The sequence below is a fragment of the Aulostomus chinensis genome, chromosome 3 (assembly GCF_037954235.1).
Source record: "Aulostomus chinensis isolate RoL2024-O1b breed Wild chromosome 3, RoL_Achi_v1.0, whole genome shotgun sequence".
NCBI classification, from domain to species: domain Eukaryota; kingdom Metazoa; phylum Chordata; class Actinopteri; order Syngnathiformes; family Aulostomidae; genus Aulostomus; species Aulostomus chinensis.
The window spans coordinates 5,533,975-5,553,669 of record NC_141322.1 but is presented as its reverse complement, the minus strand read 5'-3'; the positions used below and the strand labels follow the sequence as shown (position 1 = coordinate 5,553,669).

Below are 19,695 nucleotides of genomic sequence, written 5' to 3'. Positions count from 1 at the left end.
CTTTGAGCTGGAGACTTCATTTAAGCCTTAAAGAAGTGAAAAACTTTCAAACTTTCACAGTTTATATTTCACAAGATTTTGCCAGAGTTCCAAACTTTATAATGAGTGTGCATTACGCAGCAGAGAGGGTTGTTTGCGCCTCAAGTGGAGGACCGACAGACTGAAATTCTTTTAAAGAATTTCTTTTGAAAATCATCCTCAGATCCATAAATTACACTCGACACACACGAGTCAAGCAGTCACCCTGGGAAAACGTCACCTTATTGACACAGTCTAGCTCACTACACTCAGAGTGTAACACATTTTTACTGATTGACTCTCCAAGTGTTAAGAGAGCCCCCCCCCGCCCCCTGAAGGGAGGAAGGGTGACTCCCATGTTAATTGAGAGGAGGATTTTCAAGACGAGAGAGACATCCTGCACTCTTCTAGCTCACCATATTGTGATCAGTTTTGATCCTCTGATATTCGGAGGTTATCTTTTGATGAAATCCAAAAAGCAGACGAGAGCAGTAACAGCTTGCATGTGGGGGGGGGGGGGGGGCACTGTTTGAAAGCTATTTGCCCCATTGGGTCTCCGTGAGACACGAAAAGGGCTTTATCATCAGGGCTCCTAACTGACTGAACTGCAATGGTTGGAGTAACCGTGGCAACGTAACAGCTGTCACACATAATATTAACAAAGCTCACAGTCAATTGAAGAGGCAATTTAGACCTCACATCCAAATGTGTCCCCACAGAGACTCACACTCTCATCCAGCTCAGCTGTTTCTCTGTGGCAAGAGAAAACGTCTGAAAGATAAGACTTTAGCGGAAAGGATCACCTTCTCACCTGAACAGGTGGGTGACCTTCCTGACCTTTTACTCAACACCACCTACTTTCAATATAACAATGGTTTCTACAGGCAAAAACCCGGCTGTGCCGCGGGGTCTCCAGTATCCCCCATTGTAGCAAACCTGTAGATGGAAGAGATAGAGAGTCCAACCATGAGAGCATTCAGTGGCCAAAGCCGAGACATTGGTTCAGATGTGCAGACGACACCTGGGTCACCATCAGGAAGGGTGAAGTTGAGCCTGGTGACTGAACGCCTTAACTCTGTGGACAGGAACATCACATTCATGAGGGAGGATGTCAAAGACAACTGTCTGGCTTTTGTAGACTGTGTGGTACATGTTGAAATCAATGAAGAACTTAACATCGGGGTCTACAGGAAACCCACCCACACGGATCAGTGTCTCCAGTTTGACTCACACCACCCACTCGAGCACAAACTGGGGGTGATCCAAACTCTCAAGCACAGAGCACAAAATATCCCTTCTAAAACAGTTGGGAAAAGAAGGGAACACAACCACATACACAGCTCTCCAAAATTGTGGTTATCCAAACTGGGCTTTTTAATTAAAACTGCCAAGAAGCCCAGGGAGGATAAGAAAGATGAAGCCCAAAAGAAGAGAAGCATGCATTTTTCAGAACTATGAAACTTTTCAGGATAATGTATACTAATTACACTGTTTGCCACTATTCTAATGACTCTCCATCCATCCATCCCTCCATCCATCCATCCATCATACGAGACAGACAACCATTGGCTCTCCCAGCCACGCCTACGGTTAATTTAGAGTCTGGATTAACCTGGTCCCCTCTTGATGTCTTTGGACTGTGGGAGGAAGCTGGAGTACCAGAGAGAACCCATGCAGGAACAGGGAGAACATGGAGACTCACCCAGAAAGACCCTGTGATGGAGCCGGGGCTCGAACGCAGAACCTCCTTGCTGGGAGGTGACTGTGCTGACCACTGCACCGCCGTGCTGCCTGCTAATGACTCTCTTTAAGTGTTTTTCCTCAGAATCCTTTATCTTTTTCAAGTATTTTTGAGCTCTCATTCTTTCTTTCATTCTCACATTGTTAAAACAAAGAGGCTTTAAAATATGATTACACTCAAATCAATGCTGCAGTCTGGCATCAGCTTTTTAATGAAACCTTCATTTTTCAGTCAGTCAGTGTTTCATTTTCCTTGAAGACGTTCCTCCTCTCATCCAAGACACTTCCTCAGTTTCCCACCAGTGACTTAGAACTGAAGATTGGAGCAAAACATCCTCAAGGAAACTGAAACAGAGCAGTTGATTGCGACACGGCACGTAAGACACATTATATTATGAACTTAACTTGTACGCTTTGAGTGAATTTGTGGCCATGAGATGAATGTGATATTTGTGTGACAAGAAGACAAAACTTTTTCCTGTGTGTTGATGAATTTGAGCCATGAGAAACAGATTGTTCTCACAGTCTGGTTAATTATAGTGGCTGCAACAAATAACTTGTTGCCACACTCTGATTAATTTGTGTCAACAAGTTATAAGTTATCCTCACTCATACTCTCTGGGCCAACTTTCATCTTGTTGCCACAAACATGTATTTTTCTTTCTCTACGGTTTGAATGAACTTCCAAAAGATGATTTTGTGGTCCTCCGCCTGCTGTTGAAACGATTCCAAGGCAGTAGAACCTGGTAGTTTTTCCTGCTATAGTTGTGCGTGCTCCCGCGAGATGTTCGCAACATTGGGCGGCGGGCAGAAGCCGTTGCTACACCGGGGTGGTGCTCTTTGTACTTGTCTCGCTTGAGCTGAGCCGGATATCATCAGGTGGCCGGAGCCTGATCAAACTAACCCCAGAGCAGCACCACGGCTAGCTCCCAGTTCCCAGCCCTGCCCCCTCCTCCCCCTCCTCCAGCCAGCAGGCACCGGAGCATCATCACATCAACGTTTCCTTCTGCTTTCTCTCCGTGCGACCCCTCCCCCTCTATATGTGCTCTCATGATAAATCCCTCCTATGAGCGACTGACTGGCAGAGTTGGGAGGTTCGGAAATTACGCCAGCAGCGTAACTATCACTCTTGGATTTTTTTTTTCATTTTGGGGTTTGAATTCGAGTCGTCTGACGGCAGTTTTCTGTCTTGAGCAGCAACAGTCACCAGTCTCACCTGCGTCGCCTAGATCTCTGTGTCTCTCTGGTGGACACTGAGGCGGCTCGGCATCGTTCCCTCCCTCCGGGTACTTGAGTTTCACCTCTGCAGCAGGTAGAGTCCTCATCCAAGCCCTCGCAGCATGTTGGATCCGTCTTCCAGCGAGGAGGAAGGGGATGAGATACTGGAGGTGGAGCGCAAAGAGGTGGCGGCCCCGAAAAGCGCCGGAGGAGCCCGCCTGTCACCGGGCCGGGCGACCGACGGCGGCGGAGGGCTGCAGCCACGGGGCCGCGGCGGCAGCGGCGGTGGGCGCCCCTCCAGCCCCAGCCCGTCGGTGGGCAGCGACAAGGAGAAAGAGGACCTGGAGAAGATACAGAGGGAGGAAGAGGAGAGGAAGAAGAGACTCCAGCTTTATGTGTTTGTGATGCGCTGCATTGCTTATCCGTTCAACGCAAAGCAACCGACGGATATGGCCAGGAGACAGCAGAAGGTAAGAGCCGCTGATGGAGGGGAGCGCTAGGGAGCCTGCATGACACCAACTGTTGCTTCCACAGTCGCTCCATGTCGTAGCGGAGCTCTGAGGGATGATCCCGGCAACTCTGTCGGGTCTGACATTTCTTCCTCGTGTTCACTGCAAACGGAACCGAACCTTCGACACTTTCACTGAGAAAAGCAGTTGATCGGAGGAAGTGCAGTGAGAGAGTGGCTGACATCGCTCTCCTCCACAGTATTTTCTTTTTATTCGTCTTAATGACAATGACACATGTAGATTGTGCTCGGAAGGGTAAAACGGAACAAAGAACCGTTTCCATTCAGAGAGAGAGAGGGAAAAAAAGAGAGAGAGTTTTGTGTGTGTGTGTGTGTGTGTGTGTGTGTGTGTGTGTGTGTGTGTGTGTGTGTGTTCATCTCGCTCCCACCCATTGTAGTAGCTCTTCCTCAGTCTTTGTGAATAGCCTCTGGCAGCATCAGCCCCCCAGCTCCTATTTGACCGATCCATTGAGCGGGAGGAGCAGCTCCTCTTCATCCTCTTCATCAGTACCTCTGCCTGACACTACGTTGCTCTTCTTTCAGCATGTCTGCGTCTCTGTGGAGTGCTGCTTCATTTGATGCTAAATTAACTTGAAGCATTTACAAATTTGCGCTTTGTGTTGCTTTGGTTGTGAAATATGACAAAAGGTTTTAAAGAGGAACCGTCTTTGGTCCACTGGGGGCCTGCAGACCCCTGATGGGTTCTGTAGACACTGACCACTGACACTGTCATTGTTTGACATCATTTAACAGACTCTGGGTAGGTTTCATCTAAGACAGTAAAATGACTGTGCATCACCATCTTCCTCAGTTAAGATTTGCAGAAGTAGCACTTGTTGAAGTTTTATACAACAGGAACTTTCCCCAGGAGCCAGGAACCTCTGGAGGAACGGTATTGGTTTGGAGCACAGGAACCAGGTCCAGACTCAGATTCAGGTTACTTTTTTTTGGAGCCATAGGTTAATCCGTCTAAATGTAGTTCAGGTGATATGATTTACCACCCTAACCGCCCACCTTGGGAGGTAGCAGTTTCTGTTGTTTCAGGAACAATGTGGGTGGGTCTTTTTCTGCTGGAAATTTCTGATTATTCAACAAACCTGTCACTGCGCAGAATAACAAGAACACTTAGGAACAGTGGGACGATGACCAGGATGCCTCACCAGCTGGTCACGCTGAAGACTACATCCAACCCACAATAAACAGTGTGAAACGTTTTCATTCGTCAGAAAATTAGTGTGTCTAATCTTTGTGGGTCTAGACAACAACGGGGGACACCTTTTAAGATCCGGTATACAGAGAACAGCTGAATACTCAGGAGTGGTGGGGACCCCATCAAAGACTGAAGTCGATCCTGAGGAGGGGAGTGACACAAGAGAACTGAGGCTGGTTGACAAAACCCAACAAGAGCAGGTCACTGTGCAGGTGAAGCGGTTGAGATGGTTGTCCGCAATCTTCCTGGATCATCATTTTCCCAAGAAGTTGGACTGGTGAGCAAAATGAAACATCAGCAAACACAAAAAAAAACCCTCCAAATGTGAGGACGAGGATGCACAATATTAATAAACAAACTTCTCTTTCAGTCGATCGCGAGGTAACATTTTCCTAAACTGGAATACAAAACGTATTTTCAGTTTCGGTGCCTGAGAGGCTGACTATGACTGAGATGCAGGTGTAGTCGATGTGTAAGTCGGAGCGAGGCTCAGTGGTTACGTGAGCTCCTCTCATCCCCGTTGAACACAGCAACAGGCTCAGGTTGACTTCACCTCTGTGTGCTTTCTAAATACGAGCACAGTACCCTTCAAATATGAGCACAACCTGACCCTCGTCCCCTCTGAGCCCATGCAAGAAATGTTTATCCGTTAGGAAAAATATTAAAAAGAAAATGAGGCTCCGAGATGTTGTGGATGTTTAACTGCAGCAGTGGAATCTTCACCTGATTAGATTGATTGTGGATCCGTTGTACAGGAGGGGGGCACAAACATTTTCTCTCGAAGGGTCAAAGCTGAAACGGCGGTTGGGGGGGGCGGGGCCAAACGGCAACATACTTTTTGTCTTTATTTTAAAAATATTTCCAAAATGTCACTAAGATCCTCCGCTTTAAAAGCATAATTGATTTTGTCTTAAAAAAAAAAAGTCAAAATGTAATACACTGTGAGGAAACCTTTCAAATATTTCAGGTATAACTTTTGCCCAGATACTATTTCCTTTTTTGGGGAAAAAAGTAAAATTCACATTCTCGATGTTGATAAAGTTCACAATGCAATATCACAGTCAAAAATATTCAATTCATATCAGTGTATTGTCCTGTGTTACGTACATTTACTCCAATATACTGCCCAGTACTACATGCATCCACGGACAGACGACACCTCTGCAAGTATTTTGTTGAACATTTAGTTTAGTTTAGTTTATTTATATTTATATAGCACTTTTCATACAGCGACTGCAACACAAAGTGCTTCACAGAAATGAGAGAAAACAGGCAACATTGAATAAAATATAAAACAATACAATAAATAAACATAAACAATAAATAAACATTGACATATCCTTGTGTCTCGCCCAACTAAACTGAATATTAGCAGTAAAAGAAGCGGAACATAACATGAGCATGAACTGATTGTGACTTCGGTGAGGCCTGTGTGCTGGTGCCTCTGCCAATTAAAGCCCTGAAAGTTCCCTTCCATCTGTTAAAAAAAAGTGGTCGGAGCAGTTTTCAGAAAAAAAAAAAAATCGCAAAAGCAATTTCATGCCAAAATGAGCACCGAAATTGCACTGCAGCATCTGAACATAGACACAAAGCCTCCTCGGCAGCCACCTCACACACCTGTTCATTTGGAGACAGGAAATTGGTGGAATAGATTATCGAAATCCCCCAGGAATAGGATTTAAAAAAAAATCAACCAGTAAGAGAATAAAAATAGACAAGGGAATGAGGAGAAGTGTAGAAGAGCTGCATCTGCTTCTGGCTTTGCTCTGGCTTTGCTCTGGGAGAAGGAAAAGGCTGTATAGGTGAACTCAGACGTGCACAGGAAGTGTGAGGAATGACATTCTCACCTGGCCTGGGGCTGTGGAGATGGGCGTGCTTTTACAGAAATTTGTTCTCAAACCCCGATTCCACTCGGAAGCTGAAGAGGCAGTTCCAGTAGATATGAGTCACTTTTTCCATGTATCAGTACGAGGATCGATATCGGACCAGTTTTGCTTCAGTATCTTCATCTTTACTCATTGTTTGTGGTTGATGATGATCATCAATGTAATTTCATGCTCATTTTGAAATATTGTTTTAGAAAAGGTTAATGGAAATCACAAAATTTGGAAAAACTCCCCCAGTTTTGCAAAAACGTCTTTTTACTTGCTTGAGGCATTTTTTTCTTTTTCCGAAAAAATAGTAAATTCATAAAATGGGAGATGGACACTGCTTTTCAAGTCAGCTCTGATGTAGCAGACCTATGTAACTGACCAGCTGTCTGGTACTTAAGAGCAGCTACATTTTGTTCAACTGAAGACCTCAAGACGGCTCTCATCCTTGTTTCCCTTGTGGCCAGTGTTGGTATTGCAGTCACTCAGAAATAGCATGGAGTTGTGAGTACAACAGCAGCCACTGCTCATGTTATTTTCTATCAGTGTTTGATTTTTTTTTTTTTCTTAAGCGCCCTTTGAATTTCTTAAAAAGTCGATCAGGACTATACTACAGCTTCTGAAGAGGTGCTAGTAACAAAATTAGAATTAACGTAAGATGCGGTCTTCCCAGTCCAAAATATAAATGTTGAGAAAATCGGCATTGCAGCCTGTAATGTTTACCTAAAGATTTGGAGTGTTGCTGAAAATCAACTCTCAAATCGTCTTGATGTGGTGGTCCAGCAAGATAATCTCCACAAATGAACCCAGCTGTCATGCTTCACCAGCTCTCTACTCAATCACTACAGGTACAAAGCCAACATTGGCTACTTAGCTATGATTGCATGACTTAAACGGGATCCCAACTGGAGCGCTTTGTGGTTAACATGTGGACATGAGGTTTTTGACTCTTACATTTTTGTGTTCATGGACTAGTTGCTTTCCTTTGTCTGTTGTTGTTTTGACCTCAGCCTTAATCAGTTTTATTTTGACTTTTACTTGTATTCTGGTTTTGCTTCAGTTTTCAGTCTTTGTCAGATCCTTGATTCAGTCAGATCATTTGTTTGTTCTTGCCCACATGTTTGCAACCTTTATGCTACTTTTATGTTTTTGCATTTGGGTCCACCTGCCTGCAACAAACCTGACAACAGCAAGGTTTGATGCAGCAAGTGCCTAACTTTGGGTTCCACATTTGGGGGTTAAACCTAGGGCTGGGTGGTATGACCTAAAATTCATATCTGAATACTTTATGCATCCCCAAGGGAAATTCTGTAATGCATGACTTAAACGGGATCCCAACTGGAGTGCGTTGAGCTTAACTTTTATTGGCATCACCGTATAAATCGAATTCCTTCACGGTAACGGTATGTATTGCAATATAAATGTGTGAAAATTATAATAAAACACAAAGATGTCATGTAGTTTTTAGAGCATTTATTGTGCAGAAAGCAGAACTCAAAACTCAGAATTGAAACCCAGGACTCTATGTTGCAAAATAGTGGACATGAACACAAATAACTTGTGACAGAAGTACAAAAGAATGTTGTCTACATTACAAAACAGATGGTAAAATAAACTGCTCGTATTACCTCTGTTTGCCGTCACCGTTACTCGGCACGTCTTGCAAAGTATTGTTTTCTGTTCAACATCCGATCTTTTAAGTCCGAACAAAGTCCAAATTAAGGACGTAGCACTGATTTTTTTTTACCAGCTCCTCCTGTTCTGCTGTCTCTGTGCTTGCAGCCATTTTGAGGCGGGTGCGATGATGTCATCAGTGATAGGACGGTAGAGCGCAGATCTCTACTGTAGACCAAATTCATATAATTTCTACCGTCATGTACCGTGCAGCTCTAGTTAAATCCCCACTCGTAGGGCAGACTGGGGACAGATGTCACACCCACCACTCCTTTGGATATTTTTGTGTCCATGTAAAAAAAAAAGTATGGCAACTCATACAGTAACTGCATATGACAATACAAGGCCAGTAGTCCAGTTATATGGACTACAGTTACAACTGTAGCTCGACCTCAGAGTGCATGTAAATGTTCTGGTTCTTTCCTCGCCACTGCGTTTAAACTCTTTGACCTCATTACCTGGTCATCTGTCTCTCCCTTTCTGGTCACCATGCCTGACCAGCTTTCACCTTCTTGGGTCTGATGATATACAAGATAAAAACCTCATAACCTCAAATAGTAACCAGGTAAATAACGAGTAAATAGTAAACAGTAAAAGTCATGTTCGGGTCTGTATGATGGCTCACGTTAGCTCATCAGTTACAGGTCAGCTTACACACTGACTACTGCAAAGGAATTCTGTGTATGAAGGAATTCGTCAGACACAAGAAACCGGCTGGGGACTCAGAGACGGTTTACACTGGACCACTGTACTGGACGTCCACCACAGGTGTACAAGGTTTGCTGCGAGTTGAGGTTGAATCAGCTCCCCCACAACATTTGTGTCTGGCCCTCGTTAACAGTCATACTTCTACTTCAGGCCCGACCCAGTAATACCGAATTAGAACAGTCTGCACAGATGTGACCTTCACGTAGTCTACACAGCTACGCGTAAAGACAACGCTGGCGCCGTGAGTGTCAGCTTCACTATCAGTAAATGCTCTGACTACAAATTTACAGTTTTGAAAAGGCCCCAGATAAAACTCCCGAGACTCCCAGCAGAGACCAGCTATTCACCTGACCGAACAAATTATGAGGGTGAGGCACAAGGATAAGAGATAAAATTCCTTATCAGCTACGTTTACACACACACACCATAACTTCCGCCTAAATTGGAATATGACAACATTCTGATTGCATGTGAGTCATGTAAACACCTGCCATAACCCATTAAACTCTTGTTCCTAAAATTCTGAGAGACACCTGGTGTGTGCCTGTATTGCCAGCAATATTTTTCCAAGTTAACACTTTAACTGGAAAATGTCCCTTGAAAGAATGTTACTTTACGTCAGCGCGGGTTCCTTTCGCAAGCAAACGTTTCCAAATTTTAGCAGGGATTGGAATTGTGTGGATGCGGGTTATAAGAGAGGTGTGTTAACATGTTGACCCGATGGCCTGGAGGTCGAGGTGCGCGGACACTTCTAAATTCACACACTTCTAAATTCACAAGTGCCACATTTATCGGTTACATTGTGGAAAAAAATGTTGAGGTGTGGAGTACTGAGCTAGTGCTGGAGACAGAAACCAATCGAAAATAACTCCCATTCCAGGACTCATTCCTGCGCGTCTCCATGTAGCAGCTGGTATCACTCACAATAACGGCCAGTCTCTTGTGGTTGTCTGACAATACATCCTACTCTAGCTTCTCTTACAGGCAGAAGGATGGCAAGAGTCTGGAGTCACATGCAGATTCTTCTTCAGGAAGTGGATTATTTAGCTGTCAATGTTTTTTTGTCTGGACAGATCTTCACGTCCTCTTGACAGAGCATATTGTGGCAGCCACTTCAGTCGACCAAAAGAAAAATCAATGTTGGCACGTGTGTTATTCTCTCTGTAATAATTCCATCCACAGTTAACCCTAACAGTTCTCTACTGATTCTTTTGTGATGAACAGGAATAATAAAGCCACTTTCCGACAGCTCAGCAGTAAATGTGAAGGACAAAGCAGTGTAATTTCCCAATCAAGAGCCTGTTGGGACTTTGGCTGGCGTACTGGAATTTCAGCACCAGTCACATTAAAGTGGAACTTTTTCTTTCAACCTGGATTCCATTATCCTAAGATTTTAAGTCTAAATGAGTGATGGAAATAACAATCGTTAAAATCACTCCAGTATGGTGCAAGGGCAGAGCTTTCTGCAGCCCCAGAGCACACGAAAATGTCATCAAATGGGGCATCTGGATACTGTAAAACGGTAAAAGCGCATTTTTTCCGCACTGAAATGCTCTTCTGTTATTATTGTACAATTATAACTTAATGGAAATTCAAATAAATGTTATTGACTTTGAGTAATAATTGGAGCTGAGGAAGCATCTCAACTGAGTCCTTTTCTCATTTAGAAGAAACTAAACTGTTAGCATCACCATGGCAACCTCTGAGTGCATTTGGAGCCTCAAAAATAATATTCGGAAATAAATTATTATTGTCCCATTATGTTTGCCTGTGAGTTATGAGCTGGAGTCAATGGAACCAGTATATCCTCCAAGTAAGAGCACATTCTGTCAATCAAATGACGGATCTGTTAATTTGTGTGGTGACATCGCTTGTATGTGGTTCATTTCCGTACACAGTGACTCGTTTACGTTGGCCCTTCTTCTTTGGGCTCCAGGAGATTGTTTGGTGGCTGTAGCACAGTAGGGGAGTGGGACCAAAGGTCAGTGAGTGTGACTCACCAGGATGCGCACCCATTGCTTCACTGTAGTGACATCCTGGAGTTTCAACGTCAGTGTTGGGTTTCCAGCGGTCCTGCCTAGTCCTGCCCTGCAGTTCTCTTGAAGCGTAACTGAAACTCAGGAGATGCTGTATGTTAACAAGAGAACTTTCAAGGTTTTGTTGGTTTTACTTTACCTTTTGCCCCTTGTTTGAGGCTATACAGACAAAATCTAATCATCACATAGCAGTGAAGGCTGTGGTAAATCTATATAGTACTGGCTTTTGCTGACAGTTGTTTCATCAGTGGTGGTCATGTGATTAGGACTTCATTAACAGTTGACTTAGTGCGAACGCTACACACACATATCAAGACATTTGGTTGACTGCTGTGGTTTCGGTGCTAGAATTTGACCCTGCAGAGGACTGCAGTGTGAAAGAGATGTTGACAGAATTTTTTTATGCTTGAAACTGCAGATCTTGTTGGACACAATATGATATGAGAGTAGCTATCCTCTCAGATTTTGGATGAGTATATCGTGGTGAGCTCAAGTGTTGTCTTGTCCTGGTTTTAAATGCTGTGGTCAGGTAAGGGATGTCATTTTCTGACCTTACCAGACAGTTCAAGGTGTCTTCATATCTGTCTTTGCCCACTTTGCCATTATTTGCACATTACTCATGATTAGTCATCCATCCATCCATCCTTTCATTTCTACTGCTTATCCTTTTAAGGGTCATGGGGGAGGGGTGGAGCCTATCCCAGCAGCCTTCAGGTGAGAGGCGGGGTTCACCCTGGACAGGTCACCAGTCCATGGCAGGGCCAACACATAGAGACAGACAACCATTGGCTCTCCCAGCCACACCTACGGTCAATTTAGAGTTGATTATTCATTAGAAATTAAATTTTGTCAATAATTTTTTAAAGCACTATCTTGGCAAAATTGTTTTATTTGAGGTATTTGGCCAAAATATCAAATATCTACTTTCATCTGTGTAATAATGTAGAAGTGGCACAGACAAACGCTCTAGTTGTGTGTTACTTATCGGAGGTTGAGATCCTCTTCGTGTTCCTGGCATATTTCAGTGTTCACTCAAGGTTTCGTTATTTTCTGTAAAACATTTGGTGTCATCATGGATAGATGCACTGTTCTGCTATATCTGCCTCGCTGTCCTTAAGAGATTTCCTCCACTCTGCACTTCACCGTCCTCATATGGAGTGTGAAATTATGCACTAAGTGACTAACATGTTTCAAACCAAGTGAAATATGTTCCACTCGCTCCTCGTATGTACGACTGCTGTGGTGGTGATAAAGAAACTGTGCCTTCAGCTGCAACATTATCACCACAGAAGTAATAACAGAGCACACATCTCTCGTCCAGTCAGAAAAAGTCTGGGAAATTTTAATTAAAATGCATTTCTATCAAATAGTTCCCTGCATGCTGATGTGTCATGGAGGGCGCAAAAAAAGATAAACCAGTCACGTGAAACCAGGAGCGACAGAACAGGCCTCAGAGAACATTTCCAGTTTGAGTTACCTACTCGGGAGTGTGAAGGTTTATCAGATAGTGCTGCAGCGGTTAATATAGCACAGCAGCAGGGATCATATAATATAGCAAGACATCAGGAAATGGAGCGTACCAAGGACGAGCACTCGTATGAGATCACCACTCTGCCTGAAAAACTTGCATTGTGTTGCTCTGCTTCTTTCTTCTCTCTGCAGCATTGGAGACCCCTGCTGAGTCTTGGTCTTTTCTTTAAAAAAAAAGAAAAAAGAAGCTTTTATTAAACGTTGCTTTTTTAATCACTTGTTAACTGTGCTTGACAACCAAAACAATTATTACATCATTGCTCTACTCTTTCCTTGTTCGTAGCTTGCTGTGTGTACTGTATTTTTAGCGGAGACACGGACATTTGCAACCATTGTTCTGGAGACAAAAGTAGGTGGCTCTATACATCGGAACATTTTGAACACTTCTAATTTAATTTTTGTTTTTTTTTTTAGCCCAAACTCTGATTTTCTCAACCCTTAATGTTGTTGTGACTAATCTTAACTAACCAGAGTCACAACTATGTCAATCACTGCATTTTATACTGACAGGACAAGAAATGTCGCTTTATGTTCTCACTGCAGGGGTTTTGCACAGGTGCAGCCTGGGTTTTGTAGGCAAGCATAATCCTGCCCCTGACTGTGAGCCATGATTTCAGCATGGGGGGTGGACGTGCATGCAAGGAGGCCAAAATCCCTGAGGGCCAGCGAGTGCTGCTGTGCTGTACTGGAAGATGTTGAGGAGTCAGGGTTGGTCTGCGCTGAAGTGTACCCACTAGTTACAGGTGCACCGATTGCACGAGTTGCGGGACATTTTTGCACAAGAAATTGTGCGGCACTTTTTTTAAGATATGAAACGTTGCAAAACATCCCTACAAAATTAATAAAAAGTCAGATACTTGGTATGCAATTTTATAAACAACATTGCTGGTCTCAGCCTCTACTTTCTGCCTCACTACAAATAGACAAAGTGGAGTTTAGATAGTGTTACACTGAAAAAAAACATCGCTTGGATTCGCGTTGGTGAGAGTGTTGATACAAGAGACAGGATGAAATAAGTTCCATGCAAAAGTGTGAAGTCTGCACAGCAGATTTTGTAGAGGTGTGCTTTTATGTTTGCGTGCTATATCACGGAGTGTTGAGTTGAAGAAAAAAAAATAGTATTTGTTGTTGAGATTTCACTCAATAAACTCAGTCAGAATCGTCCTTTGAGTGCGGCACTATTGTCAGACAGCGGAATTACTGGAAGATCATAGCATGTTATTGAAACTGCTTTCACTACTAGAATAAATTAGACAATCTCAATTTTTTTCTTACACATATCAGGGGGATTATTAATATTTAGCTCTATATGACTGACTGAGAAAGGTATGTATAGACAGCAGTTCCGATACTATTTTTTCCCTACCCTATACTGATTCTGATACTCGAACTTTGAGTATCTGCCAATACTGAATACCAATCCAATATCAGTGTATTAAAAATATTTCTATACTTTAAAATAATCTTTAAGAGCTGTAAACTACTAAACCTGTCTTGATGTGGTAATATCGCTATCCTTTAATAGAACACATACCTTCTGAGAATTAATGCCATTGAGCTTTTTTTCCCACTTTGACAGGTACTTGGACCCGAGAAAGAATGCTAAGCCCTTAGTGCAGCCACACTTTAGACCAAGGAAAGATTGTTAAACTGTCACCGTAATTTTCTGTGGTACAACAGCAACTTTAAAGATAAAGACATACATATGAAACAAAGGAATGAATAAGCGTACCTTTATAAGACTCTCATTGTTGACTTAGCACCTGGTTTGAAAGCAGCTTCCCAGGGTTTGCTGCTGCAATTCGTTCACCTCGTTGAGCTCATCTTGTTCGTTGGGATGGTGCCTCCTCAAACGCTTGGCGAGATTGCCAGTATTGAACCTTCAGAGGTTGGTGCCCTCCCTCAAGACTTCTGTTCGTGTGGCCAATTGGCTGATATTGACATTCTTTAACTACACATTGTTGCTGCTGGAAGATACTAGCTACTGATTTTGCGGTGACGAAGAAGCAGTGATTTACGATCGTGTAAGTTAGCATAAAAGCAACTGCTAGCTGCTTCTTCTCTCAGCAGTTGCCAGCACCAACACAGTATTGTTTAAGAGCAACAAAAAAAGTGATTTCCAAAAAGGTAAACAGTTGCTTTACACATTAAATCGGATCAGTTCTAGACCCATGTACTTGCTGATGCCAAATCCAGCATTTTTTGCTGGTATTTGTATTGGAACAGCTCTTATTGAGAGGGCATCTCTAAACAGCTAGAAGTAAAATGATAGGAAATTAAGTTGTGTTTATAATATCTAAACAACACACACAAGTTGAAAAGTTAACAAGATAATAGTGTATGTGGATCAGTGTTAATTAATTGCACATAAAGTCTAGTACAGCCATTAAAATAGATTGAAAACTGCTACTCTACTGCTCATATGTTCCAACAGTAAATGGTGATTCCAATTTCACTAATTGAGTTTGAGTTTCCAATCATAAAAGCATCTCTTTTGTTATCAGAAATACACCCCCAGCTCCCCTCCTATTGTGTCAGCTGAACACGGTGTCCCACTCCTGCTCTACCATCATTTGTTCCTCATAATGAATCATTTTGCACCCACACTGAGCTGAGAAACGAGATTGACTTTTAGGTGAAAATATTTTTGAGTGAATTCAGGTAAAAATTATTATGCAAATATTGTAACGCAAAAGCTTCGGTTTGATTCAGCGAAAAAAAAAAAAAAAAGACAAAAGAAGCTGATCCAGGATGAAAAGACCACACAACTCAGTCCAGACACAACGTCAGAGCCGGTCTGCATGTTAGAAGATGTGTCCATGTTGAGGTAGACTTCAAGTGAAAGTCTCATTTGACATTTTGTATTTAGATGGCACGCCGGAGCTCAGACGCCTTCTCAAACACATTTGCCAGTCAGCTGGGAAGTGGGTGGTACTGCACCGGGCTTGAGATGCTGTGGGCTGGAGATGCAACCATCACTGGTCCATGTTGGAAGGGTTTATCTAACGCTCCGAATGTGGAACATGCAATGTTCTTTGTATGTAAATCTGTAATGGGATGTCGATCGGGACACATTGATCTGAGTAGCATTAACCCAGCTTACAGTTAGGATGAGCTGGAGCACTAGACTTCATCAGAAATTGAGATGAAGCTACATTTAAAGATAAATTGCGGATCATAACAGCGGTGAGCACCATAACAGATGCCTACTGTCACTGAAACAACACAAACACACCTTTAAAAGCAACGAGAGCTGCAGGTCGACTCGCTGTGAGGCTGCACACATAGCCAACGAGCTTCCTTCTTGTTTGTTGCGTAAAAAAATAGAACCCAGCACTGAGTAACACGCAGTAGGTCCATCACTTATTTAGTTACACTACTTTCTCACCAAAAGAATGAGAATGTGATCAACACGAAACCTAGGTACCATTTGTCCCCATTTGTCTGAACTCAGAGTTTCTGGTCTCAAGGTCTCTGTGTGTTGGTGTCATTTGCAGGGGTTGTTTTTCATTTTAACAGGCTGAGCAAACTGAACCACAACCCCACATGAACAATGCAAACCAATGCAAACTGTGGGCGTGATTAGTCCCCACACCCAGTCTCCACCTTATAGAGCTCAATACACACAGGAAGGAGTGACCAGAGAGGTCATGGCAATGAAAACAAGCCACGTGGAGGAATTATGTGATGTCACATGACTTCTGGCAACTCAGAGTTGGTACAGAGGCCAAAAAATCTCCACTTAAGGTTAGGTTAGGTCGCGTTTGAGCAACCGCAAAGGCCGAGAGCAATACAAGTGCATTTTACAGTAGGAAGTTAATGACTATCTTTAACTCCCAATCGCATAAATTGATCAAACAGAAAATTCACCATGACAGGCTTTACCTCACAATTTTCCCCCCATATTGCTTGAGGTAGTTGTCTTATGACCCATCAGGTACCAGAGAGATCATGACGCACCGTGCAGCAACATTCCTTCTGTAGGCTCCTTTTTACACTCCACATAGCTGCAAACACAGGGGTGTTTTACCTGTTCTAAAAAGCGGATTCATCCTGTTCCCAGATTAAGAAATGCCATCCTGTTTTCTTTCTTTTGTGACACTGATTGATGTGACGAAGGCAATGAACACATCAGAAAGAAGTGAAAAGTGTTGTCAAACATTACCTGTAAGTTCTGATGATGTCTTAAAGAAAATGCCATGATTCACAAATGCAACTTTTGAGAAAAGGCTGGGCGGGGATGGAGAGGAGGAGCTAAATGCGTAGTACCTCTTAGGAAAGGTCCCATCCATCCATCCGCCTATCCCAGCAGCCTTCAGGAGAGAGGCAGGGTTCACCCTGGACAGGTCGCCAGTCCATGGCAGGGCCAACACATAGAGACAGACAATCATTTACACTCACAGCCACGCCTACGGTCAATTTAGAGTATCAATCAGCCTTGTCCCCTCTTGATGTCTTTGGACTGTGGGAGGAAGCTGGAGTACCAGAGAGAACCCACGCAGGCACAGGGAGAACATGCAGACTCACACAGAAAGACCCTGTGCCCGAGCTGGGACTCAAACCCAGAATCTTCTTGCTGTGAGGCGACAGTGCTGACCACTGCACCACTGTGCTGCCCTAGAAAAGGTTCTTTGTTGGCTTGACCCCTGAGGCTGGAAACCCTGACAGCTGTGGTCACTGAGTAATTGACTGACTGACTGAGTGGAAAAGCTTTGATACGCCTCCGCCGCATCAAGTCTTGACTCTTCTCTGACATTTGCCCAGGGCAACGGAGAGTTTTTCTCATGCTTAAGTTGCTCCAAAGTGCAGCATGATTGGCCGTGCGCTCATCTTCCTGGGTGGTGGATGCCGTTAAAGACTTTTACTGTCACAGGCGGTGAGGACAGAAACTTAGAGGAGATGGGTCCTGTGTTAGGAGGAGAGTCCTGTTGTCTCTTGGCAGGGAGTTATCTTGGAGAGAGTCAAGCGCCACTGCTTCCTGCGTCACACCGGCGTGCTGACTGGTGCGCTGGAAAGATGCCTGTCTTTCAGCAGTATTGCATGGCGCCTCCCGCTCAGACCGCGGCAGGGCTACATCCCATCAGCTCCATGGCATTTTGTGTCCCATTCCACCCTCTTCTCACTCACCAACACCTGAAATTGTTTTACATTAGTATTGTATCTTATTAAATCAAGGGAAGCTGACATTTTGGTAGCCAGTAGTGTGCGTCTCATCTATCCAGGAATACACACTGTAGACCCAACTATAAACTTGTATGTGCAACAATTTCTCCACATTTAAGCTCTCTGACCAGGCATCAAACTGTAAACTAGGTTTTACCTGGTCTAGTTTTAGTGGCTGAATCGATTATTGAGGAAGTAAACAGATTTTTTTTTTCACACGTTGCACTCCAAACGGTTTCAAGGTATGTTTGGGCTTGCAGAGTCCTCTCTGCCTGAACCTCAACTTCCAGTGGATGAGCTGGCTGAGTCCACTGTAGATTCTCTGAATAATGGCATTAAATGATTATTCTTCAAGACTTTATAGTTTTGAATCAGACTTGAACGGGAACAAGTTACAAAAATGGCCTCCAAGGTGAGAAATACTGAAGTTCCCCTTTAATTAAGCAAATTTTGTGGATATTGTGTATTGGCCATCAAATTGCGCTGATTCATTTTAAATGTAATGATTTTTGCTGCAATTTCTGTCATAAAAGCTGGTGTGGCTTGGCTCTTCAGAGTACCTGTCTTCAAAAAGCAAAAATGTAAAAAGTTTTGAAGATTTCCTCATTCAGCTTCAGCGAAGCTTTTTTGACACTTGCCATCGGGTCTGAAGAAAAACGCTTTAGTTGAGTGTGTGCACCATGAGGCCTCTGGGTCACTGAGGAATATATCAACTACCCTCGTCTGGAAGCATGATGACATCGCTGGAGTGCAGAGCAGGAACGTTGCTGTTCCTGGAACATGTTCAGACTTTTTTGAAGACATTATGCATGAGTTGTAATGTTACAGAAATCTATGCGCACACATACTTAAATATAACTGGGTAATCTATTCTAATCTATTCTAATATCTGAGTAACCCATTCTAATATATCAGTTGTTGCGACAAAGAACACACAAGTTTGGCATTTTCTCATCTCTGTTCCTGTGTGTGTGTGTGTGTGTGTGTGTGTGTGTGTGGTTCCACATGCTACACTCCCCTGAAACCCCCTCCCCTCACTCCGTTAGTAAATATCCAATTACTGCTTGTATGCAAGTGACCAACTGACATCATAGCCTAACACTGGAGTCAGATTTCACAGACCCAAGGAGAGAACACAACTAAGTGGAGTTTAACAGGAAGACTTTGAGGAGGCAGCGAAACAACGTCTTCTTACAAATCGGTCGTAATGAGGTCATCAACAATAACAACACAATTAGATATAGAACACATTTAAATATATTTTTGTTATGCCAAATAGGATACTGCTCTTCTCCCACTGTGTGCCTGTGGGAGTGGAGCGTCTGTTGGTCACACAAGCACAGAGATGAGGCAGAGCAGAGTAGGCTGCAGGGCAGACTGAGGAAAAATGAGTTGAGTCCGTCAGACCCATACTTTAAGCCCTGCCCCAGCCCCTAGTTCTGCACCAACAGAGATTTCTGTTGTTTCACACTATTTTTGGGATGTATTCACTGTGACTTTTAGAAAGTTTACTCACTCTCCACTCTCAGTTCATCAGTGAATGTTGTGCAGAGCAACTTACATAACAGACAAAACGCTTGATATTGTGAGATGCATCTGTTTTTCAGGCCTATAAAAAAGCCTAGTGCTGCCACTTCTGCCTGTAGTGATAGCAGTAGCAGCGATGCTGCTGCTAGCACATCCACAAGCACTACTCCTGTACCCTTCCTGCCAAGTGCTACCCTAAAGCAGCCCACTCTCTCGGTTGCCAGTGACTTGAGTGGCAATGCACCATCGCAGTCAATATTGGGTAGCTACCCAAAGCGTGCATTTGTGCTCATTTAATCTTGCCCGGTAAGATTATGTGTTGAGGAGGTTGCATGCCTCTGTTTCCCATGTCAGAAATATGGTGGCGCTGCCATATTGTTGATGTTGTTTTTACCTTAACTGGTTTTAACAACTGGAAAGCAGCACTCGGTGGAGACTAGGGCCTCCAGAGGCATGTGTTCAGCCACATCCATGTGCATGCTTCATCAACCC

The 19,695-nt window shown here is 43.5% G+C and overlaps 1 protein-coding gene across 10 annotated transcripts in view; it reads left to right on the top strand.

Moving 5' to 3' along the window:
• Window positions 1-2,825: 2,825 nt before the first annotated feature.
• Window positions 2,826-19,695, top strand: part of cadpsa (Ca2+-dependent activator protein for secretion a) — a 192,110-nt gene continuing 175,240 nt past the window's right edge. For all 10 annotated transcript variants that reach the window (XM_086198308.1, XM_086198314.1, XM_086198304.1 and 7 more), the window contains exon 1: window positions 2,826-3,446. In XM_086198308.1, coding sequence (XP_086054434.1) covers window positions 3,099-3,446 — 348 coding nt within the window. In that variant the 5' untranslated portion in view covers window positions 2,826-3,098. The remainder of the gene's footprint in view (window positions 3,447-19,695) is intronic.